This window comes from Kogia breviceps, chromosome 4, assembly GCF_026419965.1.
Source record: "Kogia breviceps isolate mKogBre1 chromosome 4, mKogBre1 haplotype 1, whole genome shotgun sequence".
Classification (NCBI taxonomy): domain Eukaryota; kingdom Metazoa; phylum Chordata; class Mammalia; order Artiodactyla; family Physeteridae; genus Kogia; species Kogia breviceps.
In genome coordinates, this window is record NC_081313.1 from 170,975,798 (window position 1) to 170,997,713 (window position 21,916).

The following is a 21,916-nucleotide window of genomic DNA, read 5'->3' on the forward strand; positions in this document are numbered from 1 at the left end:
ATTTTTTTTTTTTTTTTTGGCCATGCTGCATGGCATGTGGGATCTTAGTTCCCCGACCAGAGATCGAACCCACACCCCCTGTAGTGGAATTGCAGAGTCTTAACCACTGGACTGCCAGGGAAATCCCCATACTATGGCATATTACCCAGTCATAAAAAGAAATGAAGCACTGACACATGCTCCAACGTGGATGAACCTCAAAAGCATTATGCTGAATAAAATAAAACAAGCCAGACTCAGAAGGACACATGTCATTCCATTTATATGAAGTGTTCAGAATAGGTAAATCCATAAGGACAGAAAACAGATTAGTGATCATCAGGGGCTAAGGGAGTGGGAACAGAGAGTAACAGCTAACGGGGATGGGTTTTCCTTTTGGGGTGATGGAAGTGTTTTGGAACTAGATTGCATGACATCATGAATGCACTGAATACCATTGAATTCTACACTTTACAATGGTGAATTTTATGGCATGGGATTATATCTCAATTTAAAAAAAAGGAAACCTAAAATACAGAGTTTGTTAGATGGAGAGAAAAATCAAGCAGGGCTGAGGGGTCGAAGAGTGAGTGCGGGAGAGGGGAAATGCCCACAGCTGGTATGGAGTTAGGATCTACTACCTGAGTGGCCCTGAGCACTGTACATTGTTTATTTTATCCGGGCTTCTGCTCTGTCCCACAAGGACATTTTAAAGATGGGAAAAACTGTTGTGCAGAGCTGGAGCAACCCACTCAAGGCCCCGAGGCTCATAAGAAGTTGATGCACAACTAAGGGTAATAGCAAAGATTGTGAGAGTTTTTAGCGGTATGCGGGCCTCTCACTGTTGTGGCCTCTCCCGTTGCGGAGCACAGGCTCCAGACGCGCAGGCTCAGCAGCCATGGCTCACGGGCCCAGCCGCTCCGCGGCATGTGGGATCCTCCTGGACCGGGGCACGAACCTGCGTCCCCTGCATCGGCAGGCGGACTCTCAACCACTGCGCCACCAGGGAAGCCCTGTGAGAATTTTTTAAATTATTATTATTATTATTTTTTGTGGTACACGGGCCTCTCACCGCTGTGGCCTCTCCCATTGCAGAGCACAGGCTCCGGACGCGCAGGCTCAGCGGCCACGGCTCACGGGCCCAGACGCTCCGCGGCATGTGGGATCCTCCCGGACCGGGGCACGAACCCGTGTCCCCTGCATCGCCAGGCGGGCTCTCAACCACTGTGCCACCAGAGAAGCCCTGTGAGAATTTGCTTGATGGTGACCTCTCTAGTTTATAGAGAAGCAGAAAGAGGCACCCGAGTGTCAGCAGCTCTGCTCTGAGGCCACTCAATGGTGAAGGGAAGACAGGGTGGAGGAGGCCCCAGCATGAGACTGTAGGAAAGCAAGGCATCTCCTATCCCCCAGGCCTCGATTTCCTCCTCTGTAACAGTTGGGGGTTATAAGGAGGCCTCCCAGCTCCGACCTGGGGCCGTGAGTCCCACAGCTGGTCTGGAGCGGGGAGCAGCTGGTGAGGCCCTTGCCTCTGGGAGAGCTGTGCCAGCTGTGGGCCAGATGGTGGCCAGGCCTGCAGACGCTGTCTGCCATGTCCCTGCCTGTGGGCTCTGCCAGACCATAGGTCATCATTATTGGATGACTGTGTGCAGTAACCTTCCTGGGTCCTCTCTGTCCCCACCTGCCCGTGACGCATTCCAGGTGTTGTAGCCCACTGGGCTCAGGTCAAGAACCCTGAGGGGGATCCCTGGCCTCGCTTTGCCTTCCCACCGACATCCCATCTGCTGTATCACCTGTTGGCTCCACCTGCAAAGTACATCCTGGCAAGGATTGCCTCCCATTCCTCGCTGGCCACCACCATGGGTTGAGCACTATCTTTTGGCCGGGAAATCTTGCCTCCTAAGTAATGTCTCTAAGTCAAGATATTGCCTCCAAATGTCAGTGTTGGTTATACTCCCTCTATTCACTAGCCCCCACGCCCCCCCACATTTCACACAGGGAAAATGCCTCCACAGTGGTCCACAAGGCCCTCCATGACCTAGACCTCCCCTTGTGGCTGCCCACCTCATCTTCTCCTTCCCTCTCCCTTTCTCTCACTTTCCCCCACCAGGCAACACTGCAGGCATGCTACCTCAGGGCCTTTGCACTGGTTGTCCCGTGCTATGTGATCTTGAAGTAACGAGTGTGTCCACAGACCAAGCGTCTGCAGTGTGCTACCTGTAAGCACGCAGCCAGGGGCCCAGTGAACCTCTTCTTGCTTATCTTTGACTGTGTGTCTGACATGTGGGTCAAATCTGTGTGTTTATGAATTGTGGGTGCATATGGATGCCACTGACTACAGCTGTATGTGTCGGGTGTGTGAGCTGAAGTGTCTGCTGAGCGGGGTTTGATGCCTGCATGTGGTTCATCCACAACAAAGTCTCAAGTGGCAGGCAGACCACAGGCAGGTGAGGGGATGTGTGCAGAGCTAGCCGGAACGTGAGCTGCTCATTCTCTCACACATTCAATATTTATCGAGCGCTTATCGTGTGCTGGAGGAGTTAGCAGGGCCCTTCAGCACCTGGTATCTATCAACTTTCAGTGTCCTGAGCATTTTACACAAATGATTGAGTACCTACTGTGTACCTGACCCTCTGCTGGAGATGGATCAGTTGCGTCTGGTTCTACCTGAAGGACCCCACCCAGGGAGGCCCCTTGCTTCCTCCTTTGGGCCCTCCAGTGCCATGTCCACCCCCTTTCCCCAGCGCTGACTGCAGGAAGGCTCTGAGCCCCATTTGGACCCTTGGACCCTGTCTGAGGCTGCACAAGGGAGGGTTTTCCAACTCAGAAGGTGAAAGAATAAATGGGTTCAAGGCTGGAGAGAAAATCCTGGAAGCTTGGACCCTTCCAGGGTGAAGATTCTAGGCGTTCAGTGGGTTGGGGGTGGGGTGGGGGTGGCCTCAAAGGCTCTGGAAACTTTACCTTCTTGGCTGTGGGCTCCATGGGGTCCAGAGGGGAGGAGAGGAAAGGGAGGCAAGAAAGAAGAACAAAGAGAAAAAGGAAGGAAACAGATGCAGGACTGCGCCCTGGCTGAAGACTGGCGTGTTCGCGGCACTGGAGCTGGAAGGTCCAAGGGGGTTGGGTCTGGTGGAATGGACTTTGGGGGTGTAAGTGTGGGTTTGAAGGGTCTGTGGGCAAGGATTTGGGGGAGTGGAGTTGGGATTTGAGTGGAGGATGGGAGAGATAACTTGAGGGCAGGGGTTTGGGGGTATGGGAACCAGAACTGAGGGTGAAGCAGGAGGTTTGGGGATCTGAGGGCAGATGATTGGAATCTGAAGGTGGAGGTTCTTGGATGTGAGAGAGGAGGCTCTGGGAAGATAGGGGAGGTTTGGGACCCAAAGATGGGTTGGAAGTCTGAGGCCTGGGCACCAGGTGAGTTCCTGAGTCTGAGGGAGGTCTTGGGGAGGGAGTGACCCTGGAAGGAGCGGGGGTGGTTCTCAGATTTCTTCGACCAGTTTCTCCATGTCCTTCCTCTCATCTCGGCTCGGCTTCGCCGCTCCTCTTTCCCAGAGCCAACCCCGCTCCTGAAGTGCAGCACTTAACGGTCGGGCTGCCCCTACTCCTAGCTGCGTCCTACCCTCGCCTCACCTCGCCCCCCCAGGCCACGCCCCCACACGCAAAGGTTTCCTTTGCCCAGTCTCTCCCAGACAGGTCCCTCCCCTTATTCGGGCCACGTACCTCCGTAGACCATGCCCCCCACCCCTTGTCCCTGTCCCACCAGTCTCCCATCCCTCCTCAGACCCACGACCTTGCCTCGTCCCAGACTCCGCCCCTCTCCCCAGGCTCCACCCCCCTCCTCTAACTGAACCTGCACTTGCCTTTGCCCGCCCCCGCCCATCCGCAGACCCCGCCCCCTTGCGGCCCAGGACCCGCTTCCTCCTCAGACCCGGACCCGCCCCTCGCCTAGGGCCCCGCCCCTCCGCAGAGCAAGCCCCGCCCCACCCCCCGAGACTTAGTCTCCCGGGCCGGCGCGCGCGGTTCCCGTCACTAGCACGCGCGGTGGCGACGGCGGGAAGATGGCGGCGTCCGGTGGCGGTGGTGGCGCTGGTGGCGGCGGCTTCGGCACGGGCCCGGGCCCCGAGCGCCGGAACAGGTGAGAACCAGCCCACAGGGTGGGCCTGCACCTGCCCCGGGGCTGGAGTGACCTAAGGGGAGTCCCAGAGGAGCGGCCTGGGCAGGCTCCAGGATTTTTACGGGGGCTGCGGACTTTGGGTGGCTATGGAGTACTGAGGGGACTGAGGGCTGTTCACGGGTCATCCGAAGGCGGGTTGGAGGCGTCTGCATGCGGCCTTAGGGGCCTGAGAGGGCTTTGAGGGGTGTGGAGATCTGAAGGGAAACCCAGGGTCTCCTGACTGTGATGTGACCATGGGGGAACTGGGGATGCCAGGGGGTCTGGGAGTCAGGGAGGTCCTGAGCAGGGACTATAGGAAGTCTTGAGGTTATTGAGGCTGTCTGGGCGACTCTGAGGAGGGGCTGAGGGGAATATGGAGGGCTGAGGCCCACGGCTTCTTGGAGAGTGCTGAAGGACCCTGAGGTTTCTAAAGGTGGTCCTGAGGACATGCTGAGGAGACCTGGGAGGGGTGAGGACTTTAGAAGGTTGGGAGTAGGAAGCTCAAGTGAACCCAAGGGCCTGAAAGAGGTCTGAGGGACCAGGGAGAACCTGAAAGAGGGAGCCGAGGGGCCCTGGGGGTCCCAGTGAGTCCTGATTGGCAGGGAGAGGTCTTGGGGTCCCAGGGGTCCTGAGGGGCTAGAGTGGGTCTTGGGAAGCCTGAAGATGGTGAGAGAGCACTGAAGGTTTAAAAAATACATGAGAAGGGTCCATCCTTGTGGCTCCTCCCTCCAAGCCCCATGGGGGTGTAAATCCCATTCACCCCCAGGGCAAAGAACTTGAAGCAAGGTCTTGCCCTCAGATCACGGTGGAAGAATTCACCCCTTTTGGTCTGAGAGAGGCCCCCTTTCCCTTTGGACAAGTCCTGAGACTGGTTGTTTGAACCGCAGAATTGGCATGGCAATTGAAGGTATTTTAATGCTTTGTTCTGGGTCCTCAGAGGGAAAGAACACCTGCCTTAGGATGTAAGACCTCCCTCCCTCTTCCCATTGCACAAGGCCAGAGTAATCTAGACCCTCTCATCCCGGTCCCCCAGGACAGTCTGCTACCCTTGGCTGGCCAAGGAAGAAATTCGGACTTTTTCTTGCTGGTGAGCTTATGGGAGCAAATAATTTCCATCAGCGTGATAAATGATGAAATGGTCAATACTTGTGTGCCTCAGAAAGGCCTGAGGATCCTGGTGCATGAGTTGGGCTTTGGAGGCCTGTAGTGGGGAGCAAAGAGAGATCAGGGGATTGGGGAAGACATGCAGGGGGTAGAGTGGACAGGATTTGGTGACCGGTAGGAGGTGGCATGTAAGGGACAGTGAACCCTAGTCCCTGCTTTGAGCCCTGGCTAGGGATAACCTGGGGCAAGAATGAGGTATAATTCGTTACATGCTATACAATTCATTCATTTTAGCTGAACAGTTCACTGAGTTCTTTGGAGCTTTTTGTTTTTTTGGCTGTACCGGGTCTTAGTTGCGGCACACAGGATCTTCGTTGCCACATGCAGGATCTTTTAGTTGCAGCAGGTGGGGTTTTGCGGCATGCAGGATCTAGTTCCCTGACCAGGGATTGAACCCTGGCCCCCTGCATTGGGAGCACGGAGTCTTAACCAGTGGACCACCAGGGAAGTCTCCTCACTGAATTTTAATACATTTATAGAGTTATGTACCCATTAACACAATCCAGGTTTTCAGAACACGTCCATCACCACAATGAATTCCTTCAAGCCCATTGCAGTCAACCCTTCTCCCACCTCTGGCCTCAGGCACACTCTGATCTGCTTTCGCTCTCTGTAGTTTCGTCTTTTTAGAAATTTTACGTGAATGGAATCATATAATATGTGGCTTCTTGTGTCTGGCTTCTGTCCCTTAACAGAATATTTTTGAAGTTTCATCTGTGTTGTCACAAGTATCAGAAGTTCGTTCTTTTTCACTGCTGCCTACTATTCCATTATATGGATGGACACAATTAATTTATCCATTTACTGGCTGGTGGACATTTGGGTTGTTTCCATTTTGACAATTGCAGATAAAGTTGCTGTGAACATCTGGGTATGCATCTTTGTGTGGACATATACTCTCATCCTCTTGGGTTAATACCTAGGAGTGGAATGACTGGGTCCTATGGTAGGTGTAGGTTTAAGTTTTTTTTCTTTTTTTCAAGGTAAAATGGATCTTTTATTTATTTGTACTTAAACTTATAAACCAGCCAGTCATACTGGGACTATTATTATCATGATGTGGCAAAATACAAAACATCTTTCTACAAATACTATGGTGATGAACAAATTAGGGGTTGTAATAAAACAGAGCAGAAGAGGCAGAGGAAATCAATGAAGCACATTGTAGCGTAACCCTTCACCTTAGCAATTGAGGTTCTTAACAAGTAGGGCCTCCCCATCCCAGAAAATTGTTCATTGAATCTTTGTACTTTTGCTTCCTATTTTTAAAATAAATTTATTTACTTATTTATTTATTTTTGGCGGTGGTGGGTCTTTGTTGCTGCGCGCGGGCTTTCTCTAGTTCCAGCGAGCGGTGTCTACTCTTCATTCGGTGCACAGGCTTCTCATTGCGGTGGATTCTCTTTTTGAGGAGCATGGGCTCTAGGCATGCGGGCTTCAGTAGTTGTGGCACGCGGGCTCAGTAGTTGTGGCTTGCAGGCTCTAGAGCGCAGGCTCGGTAGTTGTGGCGCACAGGCTTAGTTGCTCCGCGGCATGTGGGATCTTCCCCAATCAGGGCTTGAACCCGTTTCCCCTGCATTGGCAGGCAGATTCTTAACCACTGCGCCACCAGGGAAGCCCCTTTCTTCCTATTTTTTGAGGTTAGATTAAAAAATATGGAACGCTTCGTGAACTTGAGTGTCATCCTTGTGCAGGGGCCATGCTAAATTCCAATTCTAGTATATGTGCTACCGAAGCAAGCACCACAGGTTTTTTTTTTTTTTTTTTTTCCGGTACGCAGGCCTCTCACTGTTGTGGCCTCTTCCGTTGCGGAGCACAGGCTCCGGACGGGCAGGCTCAGCAGCCATGGCTCACGGGCCCAGCCGCTCCGCGGCGTGTGGGATCTTCCCGGACCGGGACACGAACCTGTATCCACTGCATCGGCAGGCGGACTCTCAACCACTGCGCCACCAGGGAAGCCCTTGGACATCTTTTCATGGTCTCACTGGCTATTCGTATCTTTGGTAAAGTGTCTTTTCAAAACTTTTGTCCTTTTTTTTTTTTTGCGGTACGCGGGGCCTCTCACTGTCGTGGCCTCTCCCGTTGCAGAGCACAGGCTCCGGACGCGCAGGCTCAGCGGCCATGGCTCACGGGCCCAGCCGCTCCGTGGCATGTGGGATCTTCCCGGTCTTCCCGGACCGGGGCACGAACCCGCGTCCCCTGCATCGGCAGGCAGACTCTCAACCACTGCGCCACCAGGGAAGCCCTTTTGTCCATTTTTTACTTGGTTTGTCTTTTTAAAAAAAATTAATTCATTTTTATTTATTTATGTATATTTGGCTGTGTTCGGTCTTCACTGCTGTGTGGGCTTTCTCTAGTTGTGGTGAGCGGGCGCTACTCTTCGTTGTGGTGCACGGGCTTCTTATTGTGGTGGCTTTTCTTTGTTGCAGAGCATGGGCTCTAGGCATGTGGGCTTCAGTAGTTGTGGCACGTGGGCTCTAGAGTGCAGGCTCAGTAGTTGTGGTGCATGAGCTTAGTTGCTCCGCGGCATGTGGGATCTTCCCGGACCATGGCTTGAACCCATGTCTCCTGCATTGGCAGGCGGATTCTTAACCCCGGCACCACCAGGGAAGTCCCTAATTCATTTATTTTTGACTGCGTTGAGTCTTTGTTGCTGCACGCAGGCTTTCTCTAGTTGCGGCGAGTGGGGGCTACTCTTTGTTGCTGTGCGTGGGCTTCTCATTGGGGTGGCTTCTCTTGTTGCGGAGCACTGTCTGTAGGCACGTGGGCTTCAGTAGCTGTGGCACGCGGGCTTAGTAATTGTGGCTCGCAGGCTCTAGAGTGCAGGCTCAGTAGTTGTGGTGCACGAGCTTATTTGCTCTGCGGCATGTGGGATCTTCCCGGACCAGGGCTTGAACCCGTGTCCCTTGCATTGGCAGGCAGATTCTTAACCACTGCGCCACCAGGGAAGTCCCTACTCATCTACTTTCTGTCTCTATAAATTTACCTTTTTTTTTTTTGACCTCACCATGCAACTATGCAAGGTGTTAGTTTCCTGACCAGGGTTGGAACCCATGCCCCTTCAGTGGAAGCGCAGAGTCTTAACTACTGGACCGCCAGAGAATTCCCTAAATTTACCTGTTTTATAAATAGAATCATACCATATGTGATCTTCATTGTCTGGCTTCTTTCACTCCATATTAATATTTTCGAGGTTCATCCACAGTGTAATGTGTGTCAGTACTTCATTTCTTTTTTTTTTAACATTTTATTATTATTATTATTTTTTGCGGTACGCGGGCCTTTCACTGCTGTGGCCTCTCCCGTTGCGGAGCACAGGCTCCGGACGCTCAGGCTCAGCGGCCATGGCTCACGGGCCCAGCCGCTCCGCGGCATGTGGGATCCTCCCAGACCGGGGCACGAACCCGTGTCCCCTGCATCGGCAGGCGGACTCTCAACAAATGCGCCACCAGGGAAGCCCTTTCATTTCTTTTTATGGCTGCATTACATTCCATTGTGTGGACATACCACGTTTTGTTTATTCGTTCACCAGCTGAAGGACATTTAGGTTGGTTCAACCTTTTGGCTGTTTTGGATAATGCTGCTATAAACATGCATGTACAAGTTTTTGTCTGAACACCTGTGTTCAGTTCTTAGGGGTATATACCAGGAGCAGAATTGCTGGGTCCTATGGCTGTTGTGTGTCCTTGAACATGCAGTCACCACCCAACACTACTTGGTATGTTTATTAGTGGAAATGCCTTGAGGGTAGAGAGCATGTCTGTCTTGTTTAGTCCTGGTCTCGTATGCCTGGAGCATGGGCAGCCCAGAGGAAAGAAGTGTTCAAGAAATATGGCTGGGGGACTTCCCTGGTGGTCAGCCCAGTGGGTAAGACTCTGCGGTACCAATGCAGGGGCCCGGTTTTGATCCCTGGTTGGGGAACTAGATCCTGCATGCACGCCACAACTAAGAGTTGCCGCATGCCGCAGCTAAGAAGTCCACATGCCGCAACTAAGAAGTCTACAAGCTGCAACTAAGACCTGGAGCAGCCAAAAAAAAAAAAAAAGGAAATATGGCTGGGAGGGAGGGATGGATGAATGGAGTGTGGAAAAGCTCTCTAGGGCTTGTAGTCTGGCTGGTAGGAAGTCCCGTCTAGGTGGTCAGGTCTGTCCCTTGCCTTCTCGGGGAGACTTGTGGGCCTGCCAGGGACGGGGAGGAGGCTGGCCCTGTCTGTGAGTCTGGTTTTCCAGCCTTCCAGGTGGTGCCTGCATCTGCCTTTTTGTCCCATGAAGGGTTTTGTCATTTGGCCAGGGGTGGGGGCGGTTCCTGTCTTCCCCTTGGCTCTTCCAACGGTCCCACAACTCAAAAAACTGTCCTTAGGAGGGACTGTGTTCCCCCAGCCGCCCCCAGCATTACATAACTTGTTTGTTCCAACTTCACTTTTCTGCAACCAAGGGGGAAAAAGAAAGAGAAAAGCTTATTCTCCTTCCTTCCTATCTCGAGGGATCAACAAAAAACCCGTTGCCTAGTAGAGATGGTCGTTAATGACCAAGCCGAACCTCTGGGATGGACAGAGCATGGTTGCCTTGGCTGGGCACTTGCTGAGGGGAGGTGGGGTCCTAGCTGCAGGCTCACTCACACAAAAGAAACTTGTTCTGCAGCAGGCCCCCTCTCAGCTCCACCTCAGGCCCTTGAGGGGGTCCAGGCTCCTGGAGAGAGAAGAGGTTTACAGTGTGTTGTGAGGGGGTGGAGGGACTCTCCCAGGAGTCGTGCCTCCCCAGCTAAAATTCCATCGCTGTGAGGTACCTGGCCTGCCTAGTTCTGGAGGAACCTTTTCGCCACGAAGTTTCTTCAGACATTGGGCCTTTGGCATCCTCTCTTCACTGCCCATCTTTCCTAAAGGTGTCTGGATGGGGCCCAGTCTCATTGATTCACACTGCTTCTTGGGGGGCGAGGCAGGAGTATCTGGGTGAGGGCCACGCCGGTTACAGGTGTTTCTCTGGGAAGTCGTGACTGGGACACAGTGTGAGTGGGTTTGGCACAGTTCAGCTGAGGTGTCTGCTCCTGGCTTGGTGGCCTTTGCTTGTTTAAACTTTCTTAACAAGCCCTCTCTGGCTGCACCCTAGATTGTCTCCACTAATCCCTGAGGCTCTGGAAGAGTCCAGCCCCCCAACCCCTGTGTGAAAGACTGGGCAATGATTTGGCCTTCTGAGAAGATTCTTGTTTTTTTGGCCTCATCCTCTCTTCAGCTGAGAGGGAGAGACAGGAATTTGATCCTTCAGAGACAGGAACTCAACTTCTAGGAATTCTGGGAGATCTGGTGGCATCAGGCACCTCATCAGACCCACATGCTTGTTGCATGCCTTGGGCACATCTGCAACCCTCTGTTTGTTAGTCTTCATCTGGGAAGTGGGACCCTGGACCCACTGGGCAGGGTAGCTGGGAAGAAGCAAACTAGGGTGAGGCTATGCTCAGAGGGTGCCCAGCATGTTGCACACGTGTGTGTGTGAGTGTGGAAGTGGCAATGTTGCCCTGCGGTCCTGAAGCTATTAGCATTCTGTCCGCTGTGCCTACTTGGACCAAGAAGGGATCATGGGGTGTTTGGCAGGTCGTGCTAATGAGCCAATGTGGCAGGTTGGGAAGAGAAAGTTGGTATCTTAGTCTGTTTGGGCTGCCATAACAGAATACCATAGACTGGGTGGCTTATAAATGGCAGAAATTTAGTTCTTGACGTTCTGGAGGTTGAGAAGTCCAAAATCAAGGTGCCGACAGATGTGGTGTCTGGAGAGGCCACTTCCTGGTTCATAGACACAGCCTCCTTGCTGAGTCCTCACATAGTGGAAGGGTCTAGGGAGCTCTCTGGATCTCTTTTATAAGGGCACTAATTCCATTCACGAGGGCCCCATCCTCATGACCTAATCACCTCCCGAAGGCCCTGCCCTCTAATATCATCACATTAGGGAATAGCTCTCAATGTGTGAATTTTGGGGGATACAAGCATTCATTCTGTGGTTGTCGGCTTGAGCAGTTCGGAGGATGGCAGTATCATTACTTGGTGGCCATGAGAGGGCCAGTGGCAGGGCCAGTGGGAGAATGGAACATGTCAAGTCTGAGCTGCTTCTGCAGCATTGAGAGGACAGATGCTGCCATGTGAGCCTGGCACCTAGGAACAGAGTGTAGAGCATGAGCTGGTGGGTCTTGGCAGAGTATTGGGGTGGGGCAGTTGAGTTTGGGGTGAACTGGAGAGAGTGCTGGGCACAGGTGCTCGGGGGCTGGGTCACGCAGCCCAGCTCCTCCTCTGGGAGTGAGGTGCCCCATTCCTCACCTTCTCACCGGTAGGGTCTCTTGAGCTCACTATATGAAATTGCTCTGAAAACTGCACACTTCGCCCTGAATTGTGCAGCCTGATTGTCTCATAGCTGAACCACTTCATCCGGTAGCTGCGACCCCCTGGGGATGGACTTCTTGTCAGCCATAGTTATGGGGTAGAAAGGTGTTATTAGCCTCTGCTATCATTGCGCCATTTCTAGGGAGTAGACGTAGTGTGTCATCCCACTTTCCTTAACTGGTTATTTTTTACTGCCGATCTTCACGGGAGAGCTCAGAGGGGCCAGGTTGGAGGTTTGTGCCTGCCTCCCCCTCAGACACTTTAAAAGTGGGGCTTCTCTGCACTCCTGCCCTTTGCTCTTGGGGCATGTTTCAGACTTAGGGTTGAAGGCCCTGGAGAAGGGGGAGGAGGGAGGGTGACTTCTTGGGATCCCCAGCTCCTTCTTCTTGTGGATGGGACTCATTTGACACCTTTCTCTTCCCCTGGCGATTGTCGATGGTCACTTGCCTCTTGTGTGCCTGCCGCTGTGCTTGGTGTTGGGCATATGGGCCCCCGGGCAGATGGGCCATGCCTGTGTGGGGCACTTATGTGCCAGCATGTGAAACAGTTGGGCCGTCATTTCCCCATGGTTGCTATAAAATGTCCCGAGGCTGAGTTGGAGGTTCCTGCCTTCTCCAGAAGGTTCTGAGAATCTCCTTACAAATGAGGTTGAGCAGAGTCTGAAGGTTAGTGCCATCAGCTTGGGGGAAGGGAGTCTCGGGAGGTGGCCTGTTTTCTGGGTACAGGCAAGTGGCATGTGCAGGTTCTGGAGGGGGAGGAGCCTGGCTTTTTAGGGATCTGGAGGGCAGAGAGGAGCTGGAGAGGGTGAGAGGGAGAAGTGGGGAGACTGGGGACTGGTGCAGGGTTTGGGTGAGGGGGCACCTGGGTCAGGTTCGTGTTTTGGAAGGATCCCTCTGGCAGGAGATGAGGGGGCCTGGGCTGAGGTGGGGGTGTGGAGATGGTGAGGTGGGCATGGGTTTGGGGAAGATTCAAGGTTGAACTTGTGTGACATGCTGACCCATGGTGGCAGCCAGGTTGGGAGTCACCAGCTCTCAGGTTTTTGCCGTGGACCAAAGAGTGAGTGCTGGTGGAGGACGTGTCAAGCAGGAGGATGAGGCCCCACTTGACTTGAGAGGCTCTGCTGCCCAAGAGCATCCAGTGGGGACAGGGAGCAGACATGGACATCTGGCCTGGAGGGCTCAAGGTCCTCCCTCTGTTCTGGAAAGTCCTTGTGCCTCTCCTTGCTCGAGGGTCCCTGGTCTTCTAACAACCAGGACCTGGTCCTTCCCAGTTTGATTCCTGCCTCTCCTCTCTGACCTCCTTGAGAGCACTCACCACATGCACACTTACTTGCTCTCTCTTCCTTTAATCTATTGGTACATTGTGTTGCTTCCACCTTTGAGCCACATCCCCGTCCGACCCCTTCTTCTACCTCCACCTCATCCTGGCTCTGAGCTGCCATTGACTCTTGCCCTCCTGGCTGCTGTCCCCCCACCTCCAGTTTGTGGGACCCTCCCAAGGCAGGCATCAGACCAGGCCATCCCTTGCCTGACGCCTGCCAGGGGCTTCTTCACTCTCAGAACAGGCTCAGAACAAAATTCACTTCTCCACATGATCCCCTTGGCTCCCACGGCGAGGCCCTGCCCGCCCGTGGGCCCCCATGCTTCCACAGCCCACATCTCCAACAGCAGGCTGGTGCCCCTCCTGGGCCTTGTGAGCTCACCCTCCCTCAGCTGGGGTGACCTGTCCCAGAGCTTTGCACAACTCCTGTGTTGCCTCCTTGGGGCCTGGCCACTCTGTCCACCATGACTCCCCCCGTCTGCCCCTCTTCGTCCTCTGCCCCAGGCTCATGGTCCATTCTGTGTTCTTAAGGATCTGTGTCCCCTAGAATGTGTGCTCCCCGCAGGCAGGGCTTCACTGTGGAGGCTCTGATACAGTCTAGCGGATAGTCTACATACAATCTACGATGGATTTGCAGGAGAAGCTGGCCTGACTTGGAGGCTTCTGGAACGGCCCTCCGTGGCCGGCTGAGCAAGGGTCACTCTTCTTCTCCTGATTTTTGTTAATGGCAGGGTCTGGGTAGAGAAACAGAGACTCACAGGTGTGTTGTCAGTGAATCAGCCCCGTTAGAGAGAAGCCAGTGAGCAGTACCCTTTTGCACGAGATCCATTTAGTTCACAGACAGGATCTTAGCGCCGTATTGAAGAGGGGGAAAGGGCCAGCCGCTCTCCCTGTCCAGCTGCCTGCCGGGGGAAGTGGGGGCTGGGGCCCGCTGGGTCCCCACCGGGCCGACCCGCCCTCCTCCTGTGGTAGCCGCTCCGCAGCTGTGCAGACGGGCTCTTAACACTTGTTAACCCCGAGTCTCCAGTCCCTTCCTCCTCCCCACCCCTTTCCCATTTCCCTTCAGAGAGGGCTGCTCAGGATTCACAGAACTCATCCCCCATGGCTATGAGAGCGTTTCCCTAACATTCCTTGGCGGAGTGGGTTTTGGGGCGCATCCAGCGAGATTTCAGACCCCTCGCCGAGCAGCCCCGCTGCTGAGCTCTTCCCGCAGACCACCTCGCCGCACACTGAAAATATTGTGATTCGGGAGGAAGTAACCGGCACCTTTGGGGAATCGCAGACCTTTCCTATGAGGGAAGCAGCTTCCGGAATTGAACACGCTCAGCCTGGAGGAAATCTTGAGGGGTGGACCTTTGGGCTTTTAAAGGCCTCAAGGGGGGGTCACCCGAGGATCAAGGATCGAGGCCGAAGACGTTTTCTGACGCCACAACTGCGAAATTCCACAGGGGTCAAAGACAGGATCCTAGCAGGAGCCGGCTGGGCTGGGCTGGGCTGGGCTGGGCTGGATATCCGGACAGCTCGCCTCTCAAAGGGATGTTAGAATTTGAAGCAGTCTGCCGGAGGAAGCAGCAGCAGGGAGACGTGATCACCCGGAATCTTCCATGACTGTAGCTGAGAGTGGGACATTCTCCTGAGGGAGGGTTTGGGAGGAGTGACAAAATGCCTGTGAAGCAACAGTCATGTAGGGGAGCCTTGCTGCAGACCCCCGAGGCAGCCTCAACTTGGAAAACTTCCAGGACTATAGTTAAAGTCATAACTGTGTGCTGGCTTGGTGAAGTCTGGTCAATCCTAGGAGGGCTTCTCTTGCTCTCTTTTCTCCCCACCTCTGTCGTGCAAGGGGTAATGGCAGCCCGTGGGCCGTAAGGCAGGGAGGCTGGGAACACACAAATGTTTATGCTCCACATGAGTCACTTGCAGAAACTCTGGGTGGTGTTTTCCTTGCCGAGGCAGATGGCATTGGGCTGCCCTGCAGCTCCAGCCTTAGGTGTGCTTCCAGCATTTTAGCATTTAGAGTTGCTGAACTTTCACAGTAGGGGGCATGGGTAGCTTGCTGACCTTTCACAGGGAGACGGCTGGGCTGTCTCTTTACGGGCAGGTGGGGGCTGGGTCTGGTCACAACCCACTCACCTGCAGATCAACCGGTGAGGCTTCCTCGTCCCCATTCCCAGGGTAGGAAGCTGGTGTGCCCTGTAGGCAGAGGTGGTAGCTGGAGAAGTATTAACTCCACAGTGGTTTTTCCAGAGGCTCGTCTGGAATTCGAGCACCGGATCAGAGGCTTCTGACATTGAAGGCCCCTTTTGGTTAAGAGAGCCAGACACTGCCTTCAGTTAAAAAATAATAGTTCATCGTTCACATAAAAAATAAGTTCAGGGAGAATTCCAGTTTTTATATTCTTTAAATTCAGACCTCAGATGATTCCTCTGGAACCTGTGACTCCCGTCTCTTAGCTCTTGGCTGGGCAAGGTAACCTCACCTTGTTCCCCATCATCCCAGCAACCCTAGGGGGAAGGCAAGTTTCCATCCTGGTGGCTCCAGCAAAAGTCCCAGGGAAGGTTTTGGTTGGGTTGAATGGGTCACACTCCCTATCCTGGGCTCAATCAGCATGGCTGGGGGCCTGGGAGGCTCTGGTTGGCCAGGCTGGGTTTTGAATTCTCCTTTTCAGCCCAGGGGTGGGTCTCCTGATCCTTACCACTGGGGCTGAGAGTGAAGGAGTTTCCCTGAGGAAAACAGGGGGCCCTTAACAGAAGAAGGAAGGGATGTTGGCACACCCTAAAATGAAGATATTCGTGAGAGGCCCCATTTTTTTTTTTTTTTTTTTTGCAGTATGCGGGCCTCTCACTGTTGTGGCCTCTCCCGTTGTGGAGCACAGGCTCCGGACGCGCAGGCTCAGTGGCCATGGCTCACGGGCCCAGCTGCTCCGCGGCATGTGGGATCTTCCCGGACTGGGGCACAAACCCGTGCCCCCTGCATTGGCAGGCGGACTTTCAACCACTGCACCAGCAGGGAAGCCCGAGAGGCCCCTTTTGATGCCTAAGTTTGTGCTGCTGTTGGAAGGTCCTTGCTGCGCCATACCCGCACTGTGTCTGCCTGCATATGGCCTAGCACCACTGGGCATGAGCACTTGCCATTTAGTGGAACTGTCCCTTTCAGAGCCTCAATACCTGCCCTGCCAGAGGAGGCAGCTGGGCTGGGTCCTGAAATGCTGGCATTTGCAGTGCTGGATTCTCATAGGGTTTCTGAGTGGTGTTCTGGGGCCATGCAGTCATATGCCTACTTGCCTAATTTGTAGAGTGAAGGGGTTTTGCTCATTCAAGTGGCCCCATCTCAAAGCCCAGTGCAGCAGGGATAATGTGGGGGGATGGGCTCTTACTGGGATCAGTCTCTTGTCAGTGGGTGGGAACAAAACAGGCAAAGCTTCAGCCTGAGACCTGCTTATTAGTTGCCCTTGCTGCCCCTGGCATTGTGGCCCTGGCTGGGCTTTGAGGGGTCATGGAGGCTGTGGGAAACCCTGGCTGGGCCATGAGGGCAAGGGAGGTCATGGGGGAGACCTTCTACTTCAAGAAGGCTTGGAAGGGAAAGTGATGGAGGAGTGTGGAAGAGCTAGTGGGCTTGAGAGTGCAGCATAAGGAGAAGAGGTGGAGGTGGGGGGCAGAAAGAGTTGGCCCTTCAACATGGGGAATAGCATGAGTAAAGTGTGGAGGCCAGACATCCCAGAGAGGAGCCTGCCAAGGGCTTCCTGGTTGAGCCCAGTCAAAGGATAACATACCTAGTCCCAGGACTTGGACCAGGAGGTTGCATGGAGGGGGTAACAGAGCAGATATATGCAGCAGATACCTGCAACAAGCAGAGATATGAGTCAGGCCCCAGCCACTGCTGCCACCTAGCAACCGTCCACCTGCCACCTCACCTATCCTATCCATCCATCCATCCTTCCATCCATCTATCCATCTACCCATCCTTCCATCCACCCACTCTTCCATCCAGCCATCCATCCATCTGTCCCATCTGTCTATTCATCTATTCATCTACCCTATCACCCATTGTCCATCCATCCATCCATCATCCGTCTACCCATCTAGCCATCCATTCATCCACCCACCCACTCAGCCATCCAGCCATTTAATCAACGAGTGTGACTGAGCTCTGAGCACATGCTGGGCATGCTGCCAGGTGCTGGAACACAGCAGGAGACAGAACCCACCCTGCCCTGCCTGGTGAGGCTCCTGTTGCAGCTTCGAGGAGACAGGTTGGAAACAGACGGATGGTTTACCAGATGGAGCGATGGGCAGGCAAGACGAATAGAGCTGGGTTGGGGTCAGAGGGGTGTGGAGGCCTGGGTGGGGCTTTCCCACTGTGACCTGGCAGCATGGGGTTACCTCCCTCATAATGGCTGGAGGGTTAGTGGGATAGTCCACACCCTTGCCCTGGCTGCCACTGAGGAGCCACATCCTGCCCTACTTGCTGTCCAGCTCCACGTCCACCTCCTGGCTTGGCCTTCCTGGTGAGTGGTCTCAGCTCTACCAGCCTCAGTCTCCCCGTCTGCATCATGGAGGTGATCAGGGGGCCCATCCACCGGGGGCTACAGAGAGACTGACACTGGCCAGGCCTCTTACGTGCTGTGTGGCCTTGGGTGGGTGCCTGAACCTCTCTGTGCCTCAATGTCCCTATCTGTAAGATGGTGACGATAGTGGTATACCCCTCTCTAGGCTGCCCACTGAGAGGCGAGCTGGGAACCAGCTTGGCACTGCCCTGGGCCCACAGTCTTGCATGGAGTGGGTGCTTGCTTGCCAGGATGGGGAGGGGTGGGGGTACGTGGAGGCAGAGAGCTTGCTGATAGTGAGGGAAGGAGGGTCTGGGTGTCCCCCTCCATCTTCCTAGCCTTGAGAAGTTGCTGGAGTTGGGCAGGTCTGGGACTGGGGAAGTGCTGCCTACAGGGTCCTCTTGCCCATCAGCAGTGGCCAGATCCCCACGCATCCTGGGCTCCCTGGGGCACCAGTCAGAGGCCGGGGTGAGGGCCGAGAGCCTGGGCAAGAGGTCACGGCTGGGCTTCAGGGGCACTGGGCTCACTGTGGCCCCTGAGGAGCAAGACTGTCGGAGAGCCACAGGGGGCTTAGGCAGGAGAGTGATGGACTTTGATGTCATTGTTGCCTTCTGCTTGTGGGAGGGTGGGCCATACCTGTAGAGTTCTTGGCTGTAACCCAGTGAGTATTGCGGGAGTGGGGGAATCCACGTGGTTTGTTCCTGTCTCAGAAGGGCGGGATGACAGAGCTGACCGGGTGGTTCCACTTGCCTTGAGTGGAACCAGCACTGAGTGAGGCTGTCCGGTGCCAGGCTCTGTGCACGCAGGATCCCAGCCAGGCTTTGGGGATGGCTGGTGGGGTCTCATTGTGAGGCTGGTGACTTGTGGGGCCAGGCACACCCCTGCTTCTACTCCTAGCCCCTAGGAATTTGCTCCTGTCACGTCTCTGGGTCCTTGGGAGGAGTCATGATAGTTCTTTGGAGGGGGATGTGGATTCTAGAACCTGTCTGCCTTCCCTACCACCCTCTGGTCCCTCAGCCTCCCTGGCTGTCACGTGGGGGTTCTCAGGAGCCACCAGTCCCGGGTGCCAGCAGGTTGCATGGTTCCCTCCTGCCGGTACTCCCCAGCACCCAGCACTGCCTCTCTTCTGTCACCCTGTCACTGCACTGCAGACACAAACAAGCAGGAGCCAAGGACATACGTGTGGGGGGTGGCCCTGCCTGGTGATGCTCTGAAGATGAGGTGGGCAAGTGTGGCCTGGCGCCCCTTTGCAGGGCTCAGGGAGAGCGTCTCTGTGGGCGACGTACTCCCAGGGTGGGCTCGCAGTGGGCCCTAGATGTGTCCACGGCCCAGCTCTTGGAGGAGGCAGAGCAGGTGGGAAGGAGCGGATGAAGCTCTGTCCCTGCCTGGCGGCCTGGCTCACCTGGCCTCCCATGGGGTGCGCAGATTCACCTTGGCACTGGGCATCCTGATTTAAATTATTGCACAAGATGTAGGAAGTAACCAGTAGGATGACCAGGAGGGAGAAATAAACAATTCAGCTGATGCTGTGGCAAGAGCCCAGGCTCAGGGGCACATGGGATCTGGGGCCCTGGCCAGATTTTCTTTTCTCTCTCTCTCTCTCTCTCTCTCTCTCTGGGTCTCTGTCCCCTCTCTATGGGTCTCTGTGCCCCGCAGTCTCTCAGTGGTTTGGCCTCCAGGCCTGCTGGGACACTGCTGTGAGGACCTTCATCTGCTCCTGGGTTCCACACTTGTCCACACAGGAGCCCTGCTCTTTCAGCTGCTCCCCAGAGCGCCTGGGGATCAAGCCCTGCGAGAGGACTGCAGGCATCTCAGAAGGAGCTGCCCCTTATTGTGGGGCTGCGGCTGTCTGGGGGTGAGGAGGGCGGAGCCGGCCTGAGGTGAGCAGCCCCAGGAGAGAGCGTGCTGACGTGAGCACGGGGGCTGCTGGCCAGCCAGAGCATTTGAGGGCTACTGCCAGGTGCCAAAACATGGTGACTCCATCCTTTGGCCTGGGAGCACAGTACCCAGAGCTGTGAAATACTGTGGTAACCACAGCAACAGTGGCTTGGGGTGTCTGCCTTTGTGGGACATGTGGGACCTTGGCTCAGACGCACCTTTGATCCATGGAGCTGCATGCCTGGAAGGCAGAGCAGTGGCCTTGGCAGAGTCAGCAGGCTGTAGTAGGCAGGAAGTGGGAGCCAGTACTGGAGCTGCCTGCAGCCGTGGGGGGGCCATGCTGGGCTTCAGTTTCTCCATTTTTTTTAAAAAAATAAATCTATTTATTTATTTATTTTTGGCTGCCTTGGGTCATCTTTGCTGCGCAGGCTTTCTCTAGTTGTGGTGAGCAGGGGCTACTCTTCATTGTGGCGTGCGGGCTTCTCATTGCGAGGTCTTCTCTTGTTGCAGAGCACGGGCTCTGGGAGCGTGGCTTCAGTAGTGGTGGCTTGTGGGCTCTAGAGCGCAGGCTCAGTAGTTCTGGCGCACAGGCTTAGTTGCTGCGCGGCATGTGGGATCTTCCCGGACCAGGGAATTGAACCTGTGTCCCCTGCGTTGGCAGGCGGATTCTTAACCACTGTACCACCAGGGAAGTGCAGTTTCTCCATCTTGAAGGGGACACTTGCTGCACTGACCTCCTGGGCTGGCCAGGGATTCATGGAGTTCTTTGTGAAGGGCTGTGCCCAGCATGTGCTCTGTCAATGAGCCTGCTTTGTGAAGGGTCTGAGGCGGCCAGGAAGGGGAAGCCAGAGAAGCTCCCAGTGTGGCTGGATAGGAGGCAGTGGTTGGTGGTGTGGGAAGTAGGACAGAGAGGTGACCAGTGGGCTGCTGGCGCTTCTCCATCTGCAGCTAGGGAGCTGCATCCCCATCCCCCAACCTCTGTCCCCGCCCCCAGGTCTCTGTCCCCCTCTCTCTGGGTCTCTGTCTCCCTTTGTCCCCTTAGGTGTAGTGTCTTCCCTGCTGATGCACCCAGGACCCTAAGGCGGAGTGGCCTGGAGCTCCCTGGTACTGCATCAGCTGGGGTGTGAGCCAACCAGCTGCGCTGCTGTGCTGCTGTGCTCCATCGAGCCACATGGACAATAAAACCAAAATTGGCTTTGAAAGTGGAAGTGCTCTCTGTTTTGAGGGGAAGTGAGGGAATTTGCATGTCAGAACAGTATGTTAAAGGGGCAATACCGTCAGACTCTGTTCTGGCCTGAGTTTTGGGCTCCATGTGGGGGTGGGAAAGGAGTTTACAAAACCCCAAAGAAATGTTTCCATGAAATTCTTTCTTGGTCTTGCCTTTTCCCTTTTTTTTTTTTTTTTTTTTTTGGACATTCCAGTGAAAAGAACTTTCCGGGGCTTCATATTCATATCTCTCCTGTGGGCTTGGGAAACTGACCGTGGAGACCAGGGCCAGCAGCCGGGCGAGGGCAGGAGGAGGGGAGCGCCCACCCTGCCAAGTGCTGCTCCCAAGGCAGCCCCTACCGCCATCGTGGGGCCCTGTCACTGTTGGTGTGGCTCTGCACCTCCTGTGGCTGTCCCTCACTAGGCCATCCTGCCTTGGGTCCCCCCGAAGCAGGCCCTAAGGCAAGGACTCTAGCCCCTGGTGTATTTGGGGGGTGACCCCATGAAGGATGGGGGGCAGGAAGGAGCCCACACAGGGAGTGCCAGCAAGGATCCGGCGACAGCATGGGCAATGGGCTCAGCAGGCTGGGGACGCCTGGAGGTTGTGGGGATCCTGCCGCAGGTGGGCATTTACCCCACCTAGTCGCACTGGCTGTCAGCCCCTGTGCAGGGACATCCAGAGGGAGGCAGCAGCTGTGTCCCCGTGTCCAGAACCGGGACTGCACATGGCTGGGGGTGCCTGATGACAGTGCTAGAGAGACACAGCGCCGGGGTTGGGGTCAGGACAGAGGGGAGCACATGGTCAGAGGCCAGGTCCAGGCTGAGGGTGCAGCTGGGGAGGCAGTGAGTGGCCTCCAGAGACGCCCTGACCCGGCTGCTGACGCATTGGCTCTGATGACTCAGCGCGGGTGACCGTGGCTTGGGTGGCCGTCTGGAGACTCGGACTAGCTCAAGGGCTGCCGCTGCCGCCTTCCTGGGGGCCCGGGGCCCCACCTCGCCAGCCGCCCCCTGTCTGGGCCGGCCTGAGTAATGGGTCCTTCCCTTAGTCATCGGTCCCAGGCCCTGGCCCTCCCTCCTCCTCCTGCCCACCTCCGCCCAGCCAAGCCTGCTTTTCTGTCCAGGCTGGGGACTCTGGCCCCTGCCGGCTTCCTCCCTCCTTCCCTGAGTTCCCCAGAGGCTGTGAGGTGTGGGGGGGGTAGCAGTGGGGGCTTCAGAGACAGTTGTCCCACCGGTGAGATGGGAGAAGGAAACCAGCCTTGTGAGGTGCCGTGAGCCTTGCTGAGGGCACGAGGAGGAGCGCCCGGGACAGGAT

General features: G+C 55.2%; 1 protein-coding gene and 1 pseudogene across 7 annotated transcripts in view; one reads left to right on the forward strand and one right to left on the reverse strand.

Annotated features, from left to right (window-relative positions):
- Positions 1–3,938: 3,938 nt before the first annotated feature.
- The window catches only part of KLHL26 (kelch like family member 26), a 29,269-nt gene continuing 11,291 nt past the window's right edge, over positions 3,939–21,916 (forward strand). For 3 of the 7 annotated variants that reach the window (XM_067032508.1, XM_067032511.1, XM_067032510.1), the window contains exon 1: positions 4,002–4,108. In XM_067032508.1, the coding sequence (XP_066888609.1) occupies positions 4,032–4,108 (77 nt within the window). In that variant the 5' untranslated portion in view covers positions 4,002–4,031. Of the gene's footprint in view, positions 4,109–7,070; positions 7,294–21,916 lie in introns of all 7 variants that reach the window. The other 4 variants (XM_067032507.1, XM_067032506.1, XM_067032513.1 and 1 more) reach the window with 4 other exon arrangements.
- Positions 6,940–7,033, reverse strand: LOC131756469 (U6 spliceosomal RNA; annotated as a pseudogene).